The sequence below is a fragment of the Phasianus colchicus genome, chromosome 1, assembly GCF_987193195.1.
Source record: "Phasianus colchicus chromosome 1, bPhaCol1.hap1.1, whole genome shotgun sequence".
In the NCBI taxonomy this organism is placed as follows: Eukaryota; Metazoa; Chordata; class Aves; order Galliformes; family Phasianidae; genus Phasianus; species Phasianus colchicus.
This window is the reverse complement of record NC_143436.1, coordinates 177,321,809-177,338,725: the sequence shown is the minus strand read 5'-3', so window position 1 is coordinate 177,338,725 and position 16,917 is coordinate 177,321,809. Positions and strand designations below refer to the sequence as shown.

The 16,917-nt window shown below is 42.8% G+C and overlaps 1 protein-coding gene across 5 annotated transcripts in view; it reads right to left on the bottom strand.

Moving 5' to 3' along the window:
- The window catches only part of LNX2 (ligand of numb-protein X 2), a 59,195-nt gene that overhangs the window by 22,731 nt on the left and 19,547 nt on the right, over positions 1 to 16,917 (bottom strand). For 2 of the 5 annotated variants that reach the window (XM_090133754.1, XM_031615639.2), the window contains one exon: positions 2,141 to 2,661. In XM_090133754.1, the coding sequence (XP_089989880.1) occupies positions 2,141 to 2,541 (401 nt within the window). In that variant the 5' untranslated portion in view covers positions 2,542 to 2,661. Of the gene's footprint in view, positions 1 to 2,140; positions 2,662 to 15,905; positions 16,054 to 16,110; positions 16,769 to 16,917 lie in introns of those variants that run through there. The other 3 variants (XM_090133753.1, XM_031615640.2, XM_090133758.1) reach the window with 3 other exon arrangements.

The window sequence follows — 16,917 nt, the reverse complement described above, 5'->3', positions numbered from 1 at the left end:
AACAAAACTCAGGCAGCTGCACTCACACCCCAGACTGCACGGCCACGGTCCTCTTGGCCTCTCAGCTTCTGCAGGTCTTTGGGCTTAGAGCAAGATGGAAGGGGCTATGCTGAAACAGTATCTGACTGAAGCATGCCTCTCCCAAGCCTCCTCAGCACCAGGGCCTGAGGTGCAGCTCCTGTCTGCAACAGATGCTGGGGAATGTTGCAGCTATTATCGCTATTTACTCAAAGCCTCACTGTGGCCAGGGAGGTAGGACAAGCTAGACAGAACTGAGGGCAGAAGAAAGAGGCCCATGACTTAAGAGCACCTGCACTTTAGAGAGCAACAAGAGACAGAGGGAACCTCTCCTGTGCTCATTGCAGCCACTGCTTTCCTCCATCTGGGCCTCTGCTCTGAAGCCTTTGCAGGTATCTTGGTGTCCAAGGACAAACACAGGGACCTACCAAGCAAGGAAACACTCTACACGAAATGGGCAACTTCTGAGGCTCAGGCTGGTTTAAAAAAACCAAAGTATCACACTACAATAAAACAAAGCATGTAAGAGCAAAGCCTGTTATTAAATTAATGTGGGATGGAAACAGAAAGTTCTTGTCTCAGCACAGTGACTGAGGAGAAGAAAAGAGGCCACGTACCATCCATTTTTGCTATGACTCACCAGGCAGTGTGCTTGTTTTTACAAACACTGCTGACAAATGCTCACACACTGAGTTTTGTTTCTTTTACATTTTGTCTACATGCATCAAAACCAGAACAGTAAGCATTGTGCGTTTCTGTTGCTTTTTGTAGAGACAGTTATATGCCTTTCTGAAACCTCTCTCTGCAAAATGAACACAGCTTTTCCAAGTTAAACACAGTATGTGAGCTGAATTGAAAGTGAAAATGCACCAATCACACTGAGCTGTACACAGGAAATATTTTCTGATATCAGAAGCAATTCATGTGAACAGGATCCTTTGAAAGCAGAGGCATTTCCTTTGAATGCTTTATTTCCTTCTCAACTTAATTCCCCTGTATACTCATCCTGTAATTTCTTAGATCTCCAATCAGTTTAAAAATATGTTACTTTGTCTAGATGTGCAGAAAATCTTTTAGCTCTGACTCATGAATTACATCATGTTTTAGCTTTAGCATGAGTGGTATGTTCAAACTTTTGTTAATGGCTCATATAATAAAATAATAAATATTTGCTTACTGAAAGTACCTTCTGAAACTACAGAGAAAACCAAAGCAGTTAAATGCACCCCTCAGAACAAGCTTAATATTGGTCCATCAAGATAAGTGACATGATTTACACAGAAGAATGAGACATGTTCACGTAGCAAGTACCTCTAACAGTAAGGATGCTTTTCTTTGTCAGAAGAATGAAGTGCACTAGTCTACATAACATTAAATATTACTCTAACCTGAACTTGATGATCTTATTTCCTCTTTTTCTGTCATGCCCTCCCGTGACTATTTAAAGGATTAGGGTAGGAAAGAATAAAGGAAAAGAAATATAAAATGATTAACAGTTCAGAATAAGCTCCTAAACCTGTGAACGGGTTTAAAACAGAACAAAAAAGAGTAACAGAAAAATAGGTCTTGCAGGAGTCTCAAGAGGCACCCTGTCTGTTTGCCTGTCTCGAGGAAAAATCATGCTGCTGTAACTATTCCTGACAAAAGCTGGTTTAACGTATTTGTGCACGCTTCTGAAAATGGAGAATACACAACAATCCTACCCAGAAATCTATGCCAGTGCTGGATCATTATAAAAGGTTTTTTTTCCTAAAATCTGAACTACATTTCCTTTGCTCCTACTGCCCTGCTTCTCTCCTTGCAGACATAGTCTGCATTTGCCTCACTCCTCACTACTCAGTCTTTATTTTCCTCTACCTAAAATAACCCTTTCACCTTTCCAAGACTCCTGCTGACTCACCTTGTTCTTCTCATGATTCTCCACATGTTCCCTGATATTCTTGCTGTGAAATATCCAAGAATGGACTCAGCACTATCGCTGGGCTCAGTATCATTTCCTACAGTGCTGTACTGTGGATTTCATAGCCACACCAACCCTCGCTTCCCTCTGTCCCCCACTTTATCCTGAGATATGAATCTGTGTAAGTATTAGTCTACCAATCCCATCATCTGCACAGCTCACCTGTTTTTGAGATGTGCTGCCAGGTCACATCGCTGCATGACTTCCTGACACACCGATGAGAAGGGGCACAAAACAAGTAACTTGTCTAACAGTTTATGAACGAGAATACTGGATTTTTTGCAGAGTTTAAAATGAAGTCTTTTTCGATCCAGCGGGCAGAAATCTTTCTCCTGCAGAAAGTTCCTTAGGCACTTGTAGCAGAAAGTGTGTCCGCAGGGAGTGTCCAATGGCTGCAACAAGGGCTGAAGGCAAATGTGGCAGACCAAGTCGTCGTCCACTTCATTCTGGTAGTTGTATAGGTGATTCTCTCTCGTCCAGTGCTGCTGGCCACACTCGAAGCACAAGGGGTTCAAGGAGGCATTCTGCTCCGCCAAAGCCATGTCATCACCTGCCGTCCCCATCGTGCAGCTAGGAACGCTGAGGTGTCCTCCTCCTCCTCATAGGATGGTCTGCTCCTGCAAATCCTAGAGGGAAGCAGCCTCGGAAAAGGTGGCTTCCGTTCTTCACTCGAGTGTCACTTTCTGCAACAAAGAAGGAAGTAAAAATTATTGATGTGACACAAAGTATGAAAGCTCTTGTTGGAGCTTGTTCTGTGTTTACCAAAATCCACTAAGGAACAACGGTTCCATTAAGAGAACATTTCTGTTTCCTGTAGATTTGTCATGAAAGAAAGCACTGAAAAATACACCAGTGCAATTCGTTTTGTGAGAGAAACATTTCACAGCTTTGTAACAGCTGCACCAGAGCACAGTTTTCACCTGCAAGAGAAGCAGTTTGCTGAGAGCAAGGACATCACATTATGCAGTGTCACACCAGATGCACGCAGTCAGCATCTAGCACAAAGACACTCCATAGTGGAACACTATGTAATTAAAGGTGGTCTTCAATATGCAATTATTCAGCAATCTGATCCCACTTTTTTTTCTTTTTTTTTTTTTTCATATTAATGTGGAATATTACACATTACAGGTCTAAATACCTCATATTAAAAATAACAGAAATGATTGCTTGCCCTATTATTTCCATTAGTAATATTGAGTATATGCCACCCTTTACCTTCAGGTTCTGTTTGTGAATTCCTACACAGTGAGAGGGGCCAATTCTATCCAGTACGACACATTTGATTTAATTTAGAAGCCAGAAATAAAAACAGACAATAGAAGAACTATATGAAGCCACTGGTTCCAAACAACTAACCTGTTCTGCATACTCAGTGTGACAAAAATCATGTCAGTCAAAGGTTGAAGGACGGGATGCCATTCAGAGGGATGTCGAGAGGCTAGAAAGGTGGGCCCAGGTGAACCTGATGAGGTTCAACACGGCAAAGTGCAGAGTTTTGCACTTGGGACGGAGGAATCCCAGGCATCCCTACAGACTGGAAGGAGCGGTCCTTGAGAGCAGCCCTGTGGAGAAGGACCTGGGGGTCTTGATAGATGAAAAACTTAACATGAGCCAGCAGTGTGCCCTTGTGGCTCGGAAGGCAAATGGGATCCTGGGCTCCATCAGAAGAGGGGTGGCCAGCAGGGACAGGGAGGTGATTGTTCCCCTCTACTCTGCTCTTGTGAGGCCCCATCTGGAATACTGCGTCCAGGTCTGGAGCACCCAGTACAAGAAAGACAGGGAGCTGTTGGAGAGGGTCCAGAGGAGGGCCACGAAGATGATCAGGGAACTGGAGCACCTCCCCTATGAGGACAGGCTGAAAGAGCTGGGCTTGTTCAGCCTGGAGAAAAGGCGGCTGCGGGGTGACCTCATTGCAGCCTTTCAGTACCTAAAGGGAGCCTACAAACAGGAGGGGAATCAACTCTTTGAAAAGGTGAGTGACAGCAGGACAAGGGGAAATGGTTTTAAGCTGAGGGAAGGGAGATTTAGGTTGGACATCAGGGGGAAATTCTTTACGGAGAGAGTGGTGAGGTACTGGAACAGGCTGCCCAGGGAGGTTGTGGATGCCCCGTCCCTGGAGGTGTTCAAGGCCAGATTGGATGGGGCCCTGGGCAGTCTGGTCTAGCATTAGGTGGGATGGTTGGTGGCCCTGCGTGTGGCAGGGGGGTTGGAGATTTGTGATCCTTGAGGTCCCTTCCAACCCTGGCAATTCTGTGATTCTGTCACTATGGGATTTATTTCCTAAACTTTGTAAGTTATTAAAATTTGCCATTTTAAAATAGCTGCACGGTCAGAAAACTGTAGCCATCAATCTACTAACAATCCTTAACCCTTCCAACGTTATTTATCTTTCTCTCCCATACAAAATAATACTCTCTGAATCTTGTAACAGGATGATTTTGGACACAAAATAAACTTTCTCACACTCTTAACAGCCCTGTTAATTAGTTAGTTTTGGTAAACAATCTCATTCAAAAATAAAAAACAAAAATCAAATTAGAATGATGCTTATTTTGTGCCTGAATTCTTTATTACAAATTCACAACACTCAAGAGAGAGACTGACTGTATCCTAACAGACAAGTAGCAAGCATGCAGTGAAATGAAAACCACTAGCTTAGGCACCAGCCCATAATCTTTATTTTTAGCTGTTGAATGTAGTCATAAATGCATTCCAAAATTTACATGGAACACATGCATTTTACTATGTCTTACATTTTAAGAGAATTTCTGTTTCAGTTTTTGCCTTTTAACCTCACATAGCTAAGCATAAGACTTAGAGCACATTTTGCAAGGATTATTATATCCTTTGACGCAAAAAGGATTAAATAGTAATTTGTAATCCAGGATTCTATTCTGCTGTGGAAATTGATGCTCTTCATTGCCCTGCCTTGTAGCAGATAATGTGCACCTTCTGGAAAGGATTTCAGGAGGGAATAGCACAGCAGTTCTTAGTTACTGGAGAATACAAATGCAAAATGAGACCCCAAAAGAGATTACTCAAAACCAGCCTTAAATGTATTATGTAAAAACGCAGACGGGCAAGCAGATAAGGAGCCCAGCACATAGGGCCCTCACGCACAAACCATAGCTCTCTAACCACACACTCCTGCTCCAAGATAAACACAAAAGGAATGAGACCCACCTAATGGCTCTTCCTTAGCAGATTCAAAAGAAACCAGCTCCATGTTCTAGAAAAAAAACTGCACTAATTCAGGGCTTTACCAAATCTTTTTGCTACACAGGTGCCACACAGCATGACCAGCATAGAGGGCCTGGGCATGCAGAAGGGCTCAGAAAGCCTCCTGTGTGTTGTGTAAACAAGTGGACAATGATACGTTGTTCAAACTGCTCCAAATCATGAAAATTAGGATGACTTCTTCTCCATGTAACAAAGATGCCAAGAAAGGAGCGAGTTCTACACCAGCAAGGTGCATTCCAGTTACAGACTCCTAACAGCGAGTACCTCAAATTCATAAAACCACAAAACAGTTTGGGTTGGAGGGGACCTTAAACTTCATCTCCTGCTGCAGGCAGAAAATGAAAGGAAAGGCCTTGAACACCTTCATGGATGAGAAATTCACAGCTTCTTTGTGCAACCTGTGTTAGGGGCTCACTGCCCTCACAGTAAAGAACTTCCTCCTCATACCTAATCAAAATCTTTTGGGATAGATCCCCTTTTAAAAGGAACAGGCTTATAGCATTTCTGCCCTGTGAAGTGGTTTACTACATCACACCCTTCTACAGAGCACAATGCAGTGCTGAACAGCAAATATACCTGTGGTGAACTTGCTGCAATCAAAGATTCCAGCACCAAGTTTTTGGAAGGTTGCAATTAAATCCTTTTTGAACAATATACTAAAGATTTTGAATGAAAATTAAAGTAAGGAAAGTTTCTGAGAGAACCAGCATTCACTGTGATCTTTTACATCATCAGGACAAGCTGGAATGAGACAGCAGAGCACTGGTTGGGGTGGGCAGACACGCTGAACCAGATCTATTTCTGCTGGCTGCTGACGTGACTTCTAGCTGCTTCCCAGTGCTGCTGCTGCCAGGGATCAATAGAGATCATATGAGCTAACCTGAGCACTTCTGCAGCTGATCTGCCAGCCCTTCTGTGGTGTGGCAAGCTGCAGTGAGAAGGGAATGACAGACCCACAACTCAAAGCCACAGCCTTCTGAAATAAGAACATCTGACTGTGGCTCAAAGATGTCCTGATTGTGTAGGACTGCTTCCATTTTGCTGGCAGAACTCTTCTGAAGGAAAGATCTGCCCTGCTGATCTTCCCCTGCGAGCTTTTGCTTGTGCCTTGATTTCTCTTCCCCTGAATAGCACAAGTGTTGCAGCAGGGTTCACTGCAAGAAACAGATGGTCTATTACAACACAGAATGTCAAAAGAAACCCCAAACCTCAAAACCAAACACACATGCCACCCCAAACAAAAGAAAACCTAGAGACTTCATCACTCCAGCACTGCTGTATGCTGCTTTTGCATTTAGGGCAAGCATATTCAATAACAGGAATTATTCACTGGATTTGTATTGATTATATACCACAGCTGCCAAGGCTTTCCACAGGCAGTTTCCAGTGCAAAATCTCACAGCTGATTTACCAAGGCCACAAGAACAGTATTCATAGTCCAAACAATGATCAGGATAGCAGGCAGGGTCTAAATTTCCCTGGCGTAGAAGCGCTGTATTCCTGAAATACACAGCACCAGGGCCCTGCCATTTATATTACAGTACTTCATTCCTCTTCATGCATTCCTTATGTTGTTTGCTGTCTCTCATATCACTGCAGATCCCCAGCTCCACAGGATGATTTCAGCTCAGGAGAGCTGCAAACAAAAGGAATAAGAGGAGGGTAAAAGAGCCAGCCAGGACTGGTTTTCAAGTCAAGCAATTCCCTAGAAAATAATTCACCTGGGACTTCATTACTATAGCATAACAGTGCAGGTAGTGCCCTGCTTTCAGTTTTAAATCACAGTTCATTTGGGAACTGAGCAAGACTGGACATCCAACTGTGCATTTTTAATGTATTTTTTATGCAGAACATGTATGACGGCAATTTTAGATTGAAAGAGACAGCCTTATTCACAGGCCTCCCGTAGGTCTGATTTATTGGCTCACCCAACATTCTTTGGAGAAGTTTGGCACATTTTTCCAAAAGCATTAAAGGACAGGCTTTATACCTACATTGCATTTCATGATGTTTATTCCTTCCGTCTGAATGGGCACGATAAACAACCAATCAAACAAAACAACAGGATGGAAAGGAATCACTGCTACAAAGGCTTCCTACGACCCTGAGTTCATCCTTTTCTGGTCAGACAGATTTGTACTTGCCACGTAATTGTTCCAATATCCCTATTAGTAAATTTGGATGGTAGCATGGTCATCATGCTGAGTTTTAGGAAAATTTTCTTGATTTACAAATTTGCAGGATTTCTGAAGCCTGCTCTTGGTCTTCGTGCTACATCCCCTCTTCTAAGGCACCTCAGCTGGAAAAGATCTGATGTTTTCTAAATTCCCCTTGCTCAAATGCTATAGCTGTAAAGAACATCCCTTAGCAGCCAGGAGTAGATGAATACAAGCCATGGGAGAGGGAAACAAGACAGTGGTCACATTCATGGCTTTAAACCACATCATAACACGAAAAATTAGTCCTTTGTTCTCAGTCCAGTGTCCTTCACGGGAATTACAGCATCATACTGATGATTCAGAACTGTTTTCAAAGCAGACCACAGTTTGAGTGGACTAACATAAGATAGCAGAAACTTGGGAATAAAAAATATGGTGAGAACAAATAGCGGGCAAGCAGCCTTAGAGGGGAAAAGTGTTATGCCACATCTTCAAAAAAGCGTGACCTAGCTCGTTAGATACAATCTGTGTTTTAAGATTAAAGCCATACAGCAAACAAGCAGAGCAGAACCAGCAACTTGTGTCGACTGCACAACATCCATGTTAATTATCCAGATGTCTAGGGGCTCCGCTGCTGTCCAATACAAAGAGCCAACTCGACTCCAATGCAAGACTGTGAGAAAGTAATCCTGCTTGACTCCTACTCTTTTGAACACACAAACAAAACTGAATGTTGTAATGTCAAAAGATGACATCTGGTAGCTCAAAGTCAGGGAAACAGAGGGAGATGGGATGAGTACAGGAATTAGACTTGAAGGGATTTCTCTTAATGCACCAGAAACACTTTCACTGAATCCTGATTATATTTCCTACATTTTTGAAGTCATTCTGCAGAATGCCCAGAATTTTTATTATCAAACTAAATCCAGTTGTGGCTGAAGAAAACCGAACCACCAAAAGGCAGTGCTGGGCTTACAGTACAATCATCTGCTGGCAGATTTGTCACCCCTCTGTGTGTCTTTCTGTTCAACCAAGGCAATGCCTGCGCAGCCCAAGCGCCTGTACCACGCCAGGTGCTGGCACGGCATCCCCACCAACAGAGCCCTGCTTAAAGCTGGCAAAAAAAGGAGCATTTGGGAAAAATGAACCTGTGTTTGTGGAGTGCTGCGTTTCCACAGCAACAGGAATGATGGGCTTTAATTGCAGCAGCTCCCTTCGGCAGGGGTGGCTCTTGGCAGGCCACCTGCTGCATGGGGCTGTGATGCTTGGGCCAAGGCAGGGCATCCAGCATGGGGACATCTGTGCTACGTCCTCTGACTGAGGAGATTTTGGGGATCCAAACATCACTCTCAGCAACAAACATAAAGATGTAAAGAGAGGTGAAACCACACGCTCTGGGAAGTGCAGGGCCATCTCTCCATTGGATAGTTGCCCATCTCCCAAAACCACTGCTCCAAAAATTGGAGATCCCTGATTACTGGACAAAATGGGAGGAAACAACTCTGAGAGATTAAAGAAGGAGCCAGAAGGTTTTTCCTCAAAGCAGGCAAAGAACATCACGCAGCCATTTTCTACAGCACAAATGGAATGGCTTCTATTTTGGGACAAGGAGATTAAAATAGCTTCAGTTTAGTCAAATCAGTCTCAAACAAGACAGGGAGGATAAGGATTGTAACCATATGAGAAACCTATTCTTTATAGCAAATAGAGGGCTACATCAGATAAATCGCCTCAAAATAGATGAAAAAGAGACAAGAACATGAATCTTTAATGAAGATACATCTACACATGAAAAAACAAACAAACAAGGATTAAACTTTGAATATTCATACCAAACAAGAGGAGTGCTGAAAAAAGAAAGAAGCGAAAGGCATAAAGCAAGCTACAGGACAGGAAGCCCTGTGCAGTCTGACGGTCAGAAAATGGCTCTGAAAGCCCTTGGCAGGAGAAAGGTATCAAGTTTATTCCTTCCTCTATAGGCAGGGCTGGCCACTGCTGTCAATGGCACTGGGATTCATCTTTCTCAGCTCCTAGGTCTTGTACCAGCCATGGGTATGACATTCACAACCTGCAGGCCTGATTCTGCACCAGATCTCCCAAGGCCCTGCATCCCTTTTAGGATATGGTGAAAAATAAACAAGAAGCAGCAAAGCAAAATGAAGGTGGAAATGATACATGCTTACCTAGCAGTAGAGCTCAAGACAAATTTCCCTTCCAAGCAGAGAACATAGCAAGAGCAGTATTTGGTTACCACTCCTGTAACAGGTGGGTTCTTACATCCAGCAGCAGTGACAGAAGTAGCCCAACAGTTAACAGTTAACTGCAAGTAGTCAATCAGAAGACTTTCTTCTCGCTTACAGGGCAGAGGAGAAAGGCAAGAAAGAGTAAAGCATTTGTTCCACCAGTATGATTCTTTTCTGCAGTGCAATCTGTCCTACAGCCCCTGACATACGTGCTACCCTTCCTGTTGGAGAGATGAAAGCAGCAGAAAGCTGTCGATCAAGATGTTAAACCTTCTGCAGAGCCCTCCCCTGTGCTCTTTGCCCTGAAACAAGGACTTCCACGGATGAACAGAAAACACTTAACTAGATTAAACATAGCTGGTTCCTGGCTGTGCACAGATAGCATTTGATTTGATTAACAGGAATTTTAAGGCGCTGATGCAATTCAAGGAAAATAAAGAAGGAAGAGGTGAGCCATATTCCCATTCCCTGCTTTCCTGCTGCTCATCTGTATAATAAGCCCTAATCACTACGGGTGTGAACGGGGAAAAAAAAAAAACAAGGAGACAGCAACATTCTTCGATTGCTCTCAGAATGGCTTTGATGGCAAAGACAAGCCAGGAGTTCATGTGAGGACAGAGGGATAAAAGCTGTTGGGGTGATTACATTGGTGGACGAACTATTTTCAGAGAGACACCAGCCCCAACTCTTCCGTTCTTCATCATGTGTGACATGGCACAGCTGGTGCCCCTTGCCAGCCATGGCCCCTGTGATAAATGGAGAATTATTCTGCAAATTAAACAACAGTTCTACTACGTCAGCCTTCACCTCAGCCAAATATTTAAAAAATGAAGGTCCTCCCTGCTGAACAGGTATTAGGTATTTACATACACACAAAAATAAACTAGAAGAAAGTTGTCCCGTAAAAGTACAAACGCTTAGATCATGGCAGTCATCATACAACCACAGAGGGGAGGGGGCTAAAAGAGCACGGTGGGGTAGGGAAGTCCCACAGCAGGTCCATGAGAAAGTGCAGAGGGCAGTCTGGACTGAAAGGCTCATCCAGCATAATTGCCTGAGCCACAGCATCACCCAGACCAGTCTGCCTGGCCTCCATCCTCCACGCATGCTCCCTCGTAACAAAACATCACCGCATAAGCATGGAGCAGCTTTTCAAAATAGAAGGAAAAAAACAACCTTCTGATGTCACAGCCAAAATATTCAACTCGAGCTTCCCAGACAGGCACAATTAGCCAGGAGATGTTGCTGCTTGTTGGCATGGGTACTGCCAACAGAGAACCTGCTTCACCTAAAAACCATCCCCACTCGTCCCTGAGAGCCACCACCTATCCCTGAGAGCAGTGCTGTGCTTTGGTATGCAGTGGTGAAGCTGAGGATGCCATGGACCAGATATCACTTGAATAAGTCACCAGTAAGACTGGTTGTTGGACTCTCAGATCTTTAAGGTGATGACTGCCTGTGGGTTTAGCTCTGCTGAGGACACCTGTACCTATGGATCTGAGCAAAGAAGGTATCTTCAGTCCCAGTTGTCTGACCTAGCTTTGTTGCAGGACTTACTCTCATACTCTCCAATATTTATTCAAAACATTCCCATAATGTTTTACAGAACATCCGTCTGAAAATAAAAGCCTCCAACTGGGACCTTCTGCTTCAGCTCTCTAGACATGCATGTACCATACCTCAGACACATGCACTCTGCACCCAGACACTGCAAATAACTGGCTCTGTGCATAATCAGAATTTACATAACAACAGCATGTTAGATATACAACTTGCAGTCTCAATTCTGATCTTAAACAACAACATTTAAATATTTTGTATTTAAACAGCTCTTTGCATACACGTTAGGCTAGAACTTGATCCAAGGCCTTCTGACAGGTTTCCAAAGGGGACTGGATGCTGAGCTAACCCTGTGGAGTCTGGTTATACAAATAAATGCGACAAAGAACAGGCAAGCAAAGACAATACTATGCTTGTTTTTTAGTCAAACTAGAAGTATGCATCTCTGCTTCAGTCCCTGTAATTCCACAGCCACAAAGATAAACAGGGATAGCATTTACAGAATGAGAAAACAAACAACCAAAAAAACCCAACCCAAACAACCCCAAAACAGAAATCCACATTTTTCCTAAAGCATTTCTCTATTTCTGTATAACTGTTTGAAGCTGTTTCAGTTCCTTTCCGTATTAACTTGGCTGACTACATACAAATGCACGCACATGTATATTACACACATATATGTGTATAAACCAGTTTTCAGCACCGATGAAATAGAGAGGCTTTTGTAACAGTACTTTCATGCACGTGCCTGAGGTACAGTTTGGCTGCTGCAGCATCTTCCCTGTTACAGCATTCTTGGAAAGAAACTGCTTCAGTAGGAGAATTGTTGGAAAACAGTCCTTCAAGACTCAAGGGAACGCATTAGCAAAGATTCACAGTGTTAGCATCCTAAAGCAACCCAACAGTTCTGCTATGAGTGATGGGCTAAATATTTGACAAGAATCTCCTATTTCCACCTAACAAGAATGACATGGAGAAGCTACTGCTGAATTGCTCACTTTCTTTCTAAGCTCATTAAACAGAAAAAAAAAATAAGATTCTTAAACAAAAGCAGACAAATCAAAATCACTGCCTTCTAGTGCGAACTACAATAAAATCAAAGGAAATAGTGACACTAGAGACAAACAATAGGTGGCATCTATGCAAACTGGAAGCCATTTATAGAAATTAGGTATTTAGATAAACAAAGAAATAAACTAGAAGAATGTCACCCAGTAAAAGAAGTGCTCAGACCAGGGCACTCATTCTAAAAGCAGGGGAAGGCTACCCAGCTGGAAAGGTTTCCAATTGCTTGTCCACCAAACAATGGCTAAGCCATTAAAAAAAGAAGGCCCGGTATAACGAAAGAAAAATATACCTAAGTTCTCAGATACTTAATCATTAACTTGCAGAACATACAGAAGGCACTTACTTCAATAGGAAATTCTGGTTCATCACTTCGGGAAGACAGTGGGGAAAGAAGGCACTCCGAAGCCTAACTTCAGGCACTGGTTTTCTGACCGTGGTCAAAATGGCTCCAGCAAGAGGCTGACAAAAGTGTGTCACCTTGGGCAGGAGCCAGCCTCCTCCTCCTGCCACTGCCCAACCTCAGCATGCTAAAACTCTGCATTTGAGATTCTGTGGAGATTGATACAGTTTTCACTTCCTCATTTATTCTATGTATTCAAGCCTTAAGAACCAGCTGTTAGCATACCAGCCTTACTTTGAGGGATATTACTTCATTACCATCGCTTTTGGAAAAAGGTCTTTAAGAGACGAGTGATCCAGCCTCAGGAATACCTACCCACTTTGCATTCCATAACCACAGCACTCATTTTTCAAGCCGAGCACTTCTCAACAAGTTAGGTTAGATTCAAGGAAATAAAAATTCAAACTCTCACGTATTTCCATAATTCTTTGTTACTCCCAACTCATGCTAAATGTTTTCACATGTTTTATGCCAGATACTCAAACAAAACATTTTTCAAAATTCACAAATCCTTTTTTTGAATTGCTACACCATCCAGGAAGCCTGAACAAGCCTAATTCTGTACTATGAATTGTACAAACTCAAATGAGAACCATGTCTTTGTGAGATAAAGACCAATATCCACATGGCAGAAATCAAACTCTTGCCATGAAAAGGGAGCAGTCCTGTGCACCCAGATGATAAGACCTAGAAATGCTACATGCCATCCAGCCCTGCTGCAGACACCTGCTTCTCAGAACAGCAGCAGCAATGGTAGCAAATGTGTTAATAGCACCAGGGTGGCTTAATGTGATGGTGAATTTGGAAATACTCCCAAGCATTGGAACAGGTTGCCAGGGCAGCGGTGCGGTCACCATCCCTGGAAGTATTTATGAAATGTGTAATTGTGGTACATGGAACATACAATAATGGGGCTCAGTAGCTAAGGCTGATGGTTGAACTTGGTGATCTTGTAGGTCTTTTCCAACTTGTGCAATTCCATGATTCCAGGAAATAGCAAACTTCCAAATTTCTGTGCCCCTATGAGCAGAATAACATACAAAGTAGGGCATTAGTAAGAAGTTGATCCTCAAAACTCTAGTTCAGATTCCAGACCTTGTGAGAAATTACTCCAACCTGGTACTAGATTCAGGACAGCCTACAGTCCTACAGGAACAGTCCAGGAGGTCAGAAAGACTACACTCATGTCACCTTCACCTGGAAGTCACCAAACAGAATAGCTAGAAAGTCAGTTAGCACTCTATCCTAAGACAGGTCCCTTCTGCATCATGCTTGTAATAGGAGAAGTGCAAGGAAATTCATGCAAGAAAACCATCAAAACAAACAAGAATCTCCCACAGAACAAATAACCTACCCGTCTGCTCTACAGTGAATAGCTTCCATATAGACGCACTGATGGAACAGGAAAAAAAAGTTTACATTTCTGTAAACAGCTGTTTAATATTAAAATTAAAAACAGCCTTCATTTTCCCTGGCTTAAAGAGTTAAAAAGTGAATCATTCAAATTAAAATCTAAAGAACCAAAAGGTTGGCTATAGGATAATTAGAAGCCTTCATTCTGTGTGCAACCTGAAAACCAGAAATACAGTCAAGAACACAATGGGATTTTCATTCAAAGGAGACATCTTAATGTAAAAGCAGTTAACTGCTAACAAAAAACACTGCCTCTTATTAATCATATGGAATAAGAAGAGAGAAACAAGTTCCCAGGCAATTAGTCTGCTTTCGCGTACTGGATGAGGCTGCTGTAAAGAAAAACATCTGAGGAAAAGAGCACTGAAGAGGACATCCCAGCTGAACAATTTTAAGACTGAAATGGCAAAATCCTTCACAGAACCTAGAAGTTACCCTAGAAACTTACTGCAATAACAAAGCATACTTTGGCTAAGGGAAATAATTTGCGTACGTTTCCCTTCATGAACTTTGGAAGCAGAAATATGTGAACTGAGCTCTACAATTTGTCCTCACAAACCAGTTTAACTGAACATGAGATCTTCATTAAGTTTAAAATCTGAATGGATACTTATTTTGTTTTCACACATTCTGCTGCTTTCGCTTCAGCCAACGCTTACAAGTAGAAATAAGTGGAAGTAAATCTGTACCTAAAAGGGTTCACAGAGAGTCTTGCATTTTTCACCAGTTATATGAAAATAAATCACTGCAACTTTCCCATAGGCTATAGAAGATGGATTTATTTATTTTTAATACTGGATTTGGAGAAGGGCAAGCCTGCTGGGATGCCAGCAAGGTCAAAGCATGCAACGAAAATATAAGACCTTGACAAAACTGCTGGACATTTCCAACAGTTTCAGATCTTAAATCAGAAAACCTCCCAACAGCCAGAGCTGGCACCTCATTCACTCTCTGGTTTCTCCCTCCTTACCCTCCCCAACTCCCAGAAAAACAGCGAAACAGGAATTATTTGCCTGAGACAAGCAGTTTCACTAGAAAGCATTACATATGATTACTTCAAAATACCTACACATGCGATAGCTCCTGACTTTTCTTATTCCTATCAAAGCATTCTGAAAAGAATTAACAAAAAGAAAACAGAAGCATGAGTGATCTTTCATTTCTTATTTTATTTTTAAAAGCATCTCGCTCCTTTTGCTTTGAAAAAAGTCTTTACCTGAGGACCCATTTCTCACAGCATGCATACACTACGCAGAGCACAGTGAAATCAGGAACCTTCTTTGCAAGGTGGCCAAAAAGGCCAGGTACAATTTTAACAGAGTCTCTTATCATGTCTACGGGAAAACCTTATGGATATCAGTACAACTCTTACTACGCACGTATCCTAGGAGACCAAAGAGCTTTCACATTTAAAAGCTTATTTCCCAGCCACGCTCTCAGTATCCATCTAATGCATTTACAAACAATACAAACAGCTGTGAGAAAGGAACTTGCTTTAATTTTAGCCAGAACGTACACTGACCTCTGCTAACATTTCATTTTATTTCACTAAAAACATGTCAGAAATCTCCTGTAATTCACGAAATGCCTTTTTAAACTTGGATTTTACAACTGAGCAGAGCTAGAACTCTCAAATATTTCCAGAAAACGATTCATATGCATATTTGCAAATCATTTTACAAAACATCAACCTCATTCAAAAGATCAGAGAACCATATGATTAAGGAAATACCCTCAGAAAGAGAAACATTAAAAAAAAAAAAAAAGAAAAGAAACAGCACAACCCATCTAATTTAAGCCTCTTCACGCTTCAGGTCAGAGTCACAGAATCACCTACCCACCAAAAACAGGCTGAATTAAGGAATTTCCTGCATTTCATGTTTGCAGCTCTGCCGGAGGGTCCAGCCCGCAGCTCCGGAGAAGAGCATCTGTCTGAGGCAGAGCCCTCACCACCCAGCTCCAATCCCCCGTGAGCCCCTGGGCAGCCGGCACCACACACCCATCCCAAAGCCCGCGGCAGCCCCTCGCCTTCTCGCTGCTTCTTACCCTTTCATTCCCAGATGGAGAGGAGGAGAGGAGGCAGCCCAGCACGCAGGGCAGGGCGAACACGCCGCTGTTCTCCCAGAGGAGGAGGTGTCTGTCACATGACAGCGGAGAACTTCAAGGAAAAAGCTTGTCGGCGTGCTGCTGTACACAACCAAATTAATTCACCAGCAGGCAATTAAAACCAGGCAATTAAGGCCAGCCCCTTCTGTAGCCGCTGCAGCATCCCACAGGGTCTGCTTTACTTACAGCAGTAAATTCATCTGATTTCCAATCTCACGTGGGTAACTGGGGCTCGGGGAACACCGCCGCTCTTACGCTGCGTCCTTTTCGAACACAAAACCTAACATTAACATTAACCGCGGGCTAAAATGTCGTCAGCAGTTTCTCCTGAATGCATAATGAAGCAGGTCTACCGGATCTGGCGCTTTCATTTTTTAAGCATGCCTGGGGAGCACGAGCGGGTGCCACACAGAAATAGTTACAATAACTCCATGCGTACAGTAGAGCAGCTTTACAGCACACACAGGACATCTCAGCTCTGTCATGCTGCCATGTGCTGCAAACCTTACGCAAATCCTACTACCGTCACAGCCTTTCCAAACAAACAAACAAAAAAGCCAACATCAGATTATGCCATGTTATTTTCCTATCTCCTCCTCCTCAAGAAAATTATATTAAGAACAAAAGATAAAAAATTGAAAGTGTTCCCAAAGCTGTGCATAATGAAAAATTCTCAGGTTAGTGCAGCCTTAAAATTCAGTAGCTCAAAACTAGAGGGGTACATGGTGCGGAAGGTGCACATCTTGA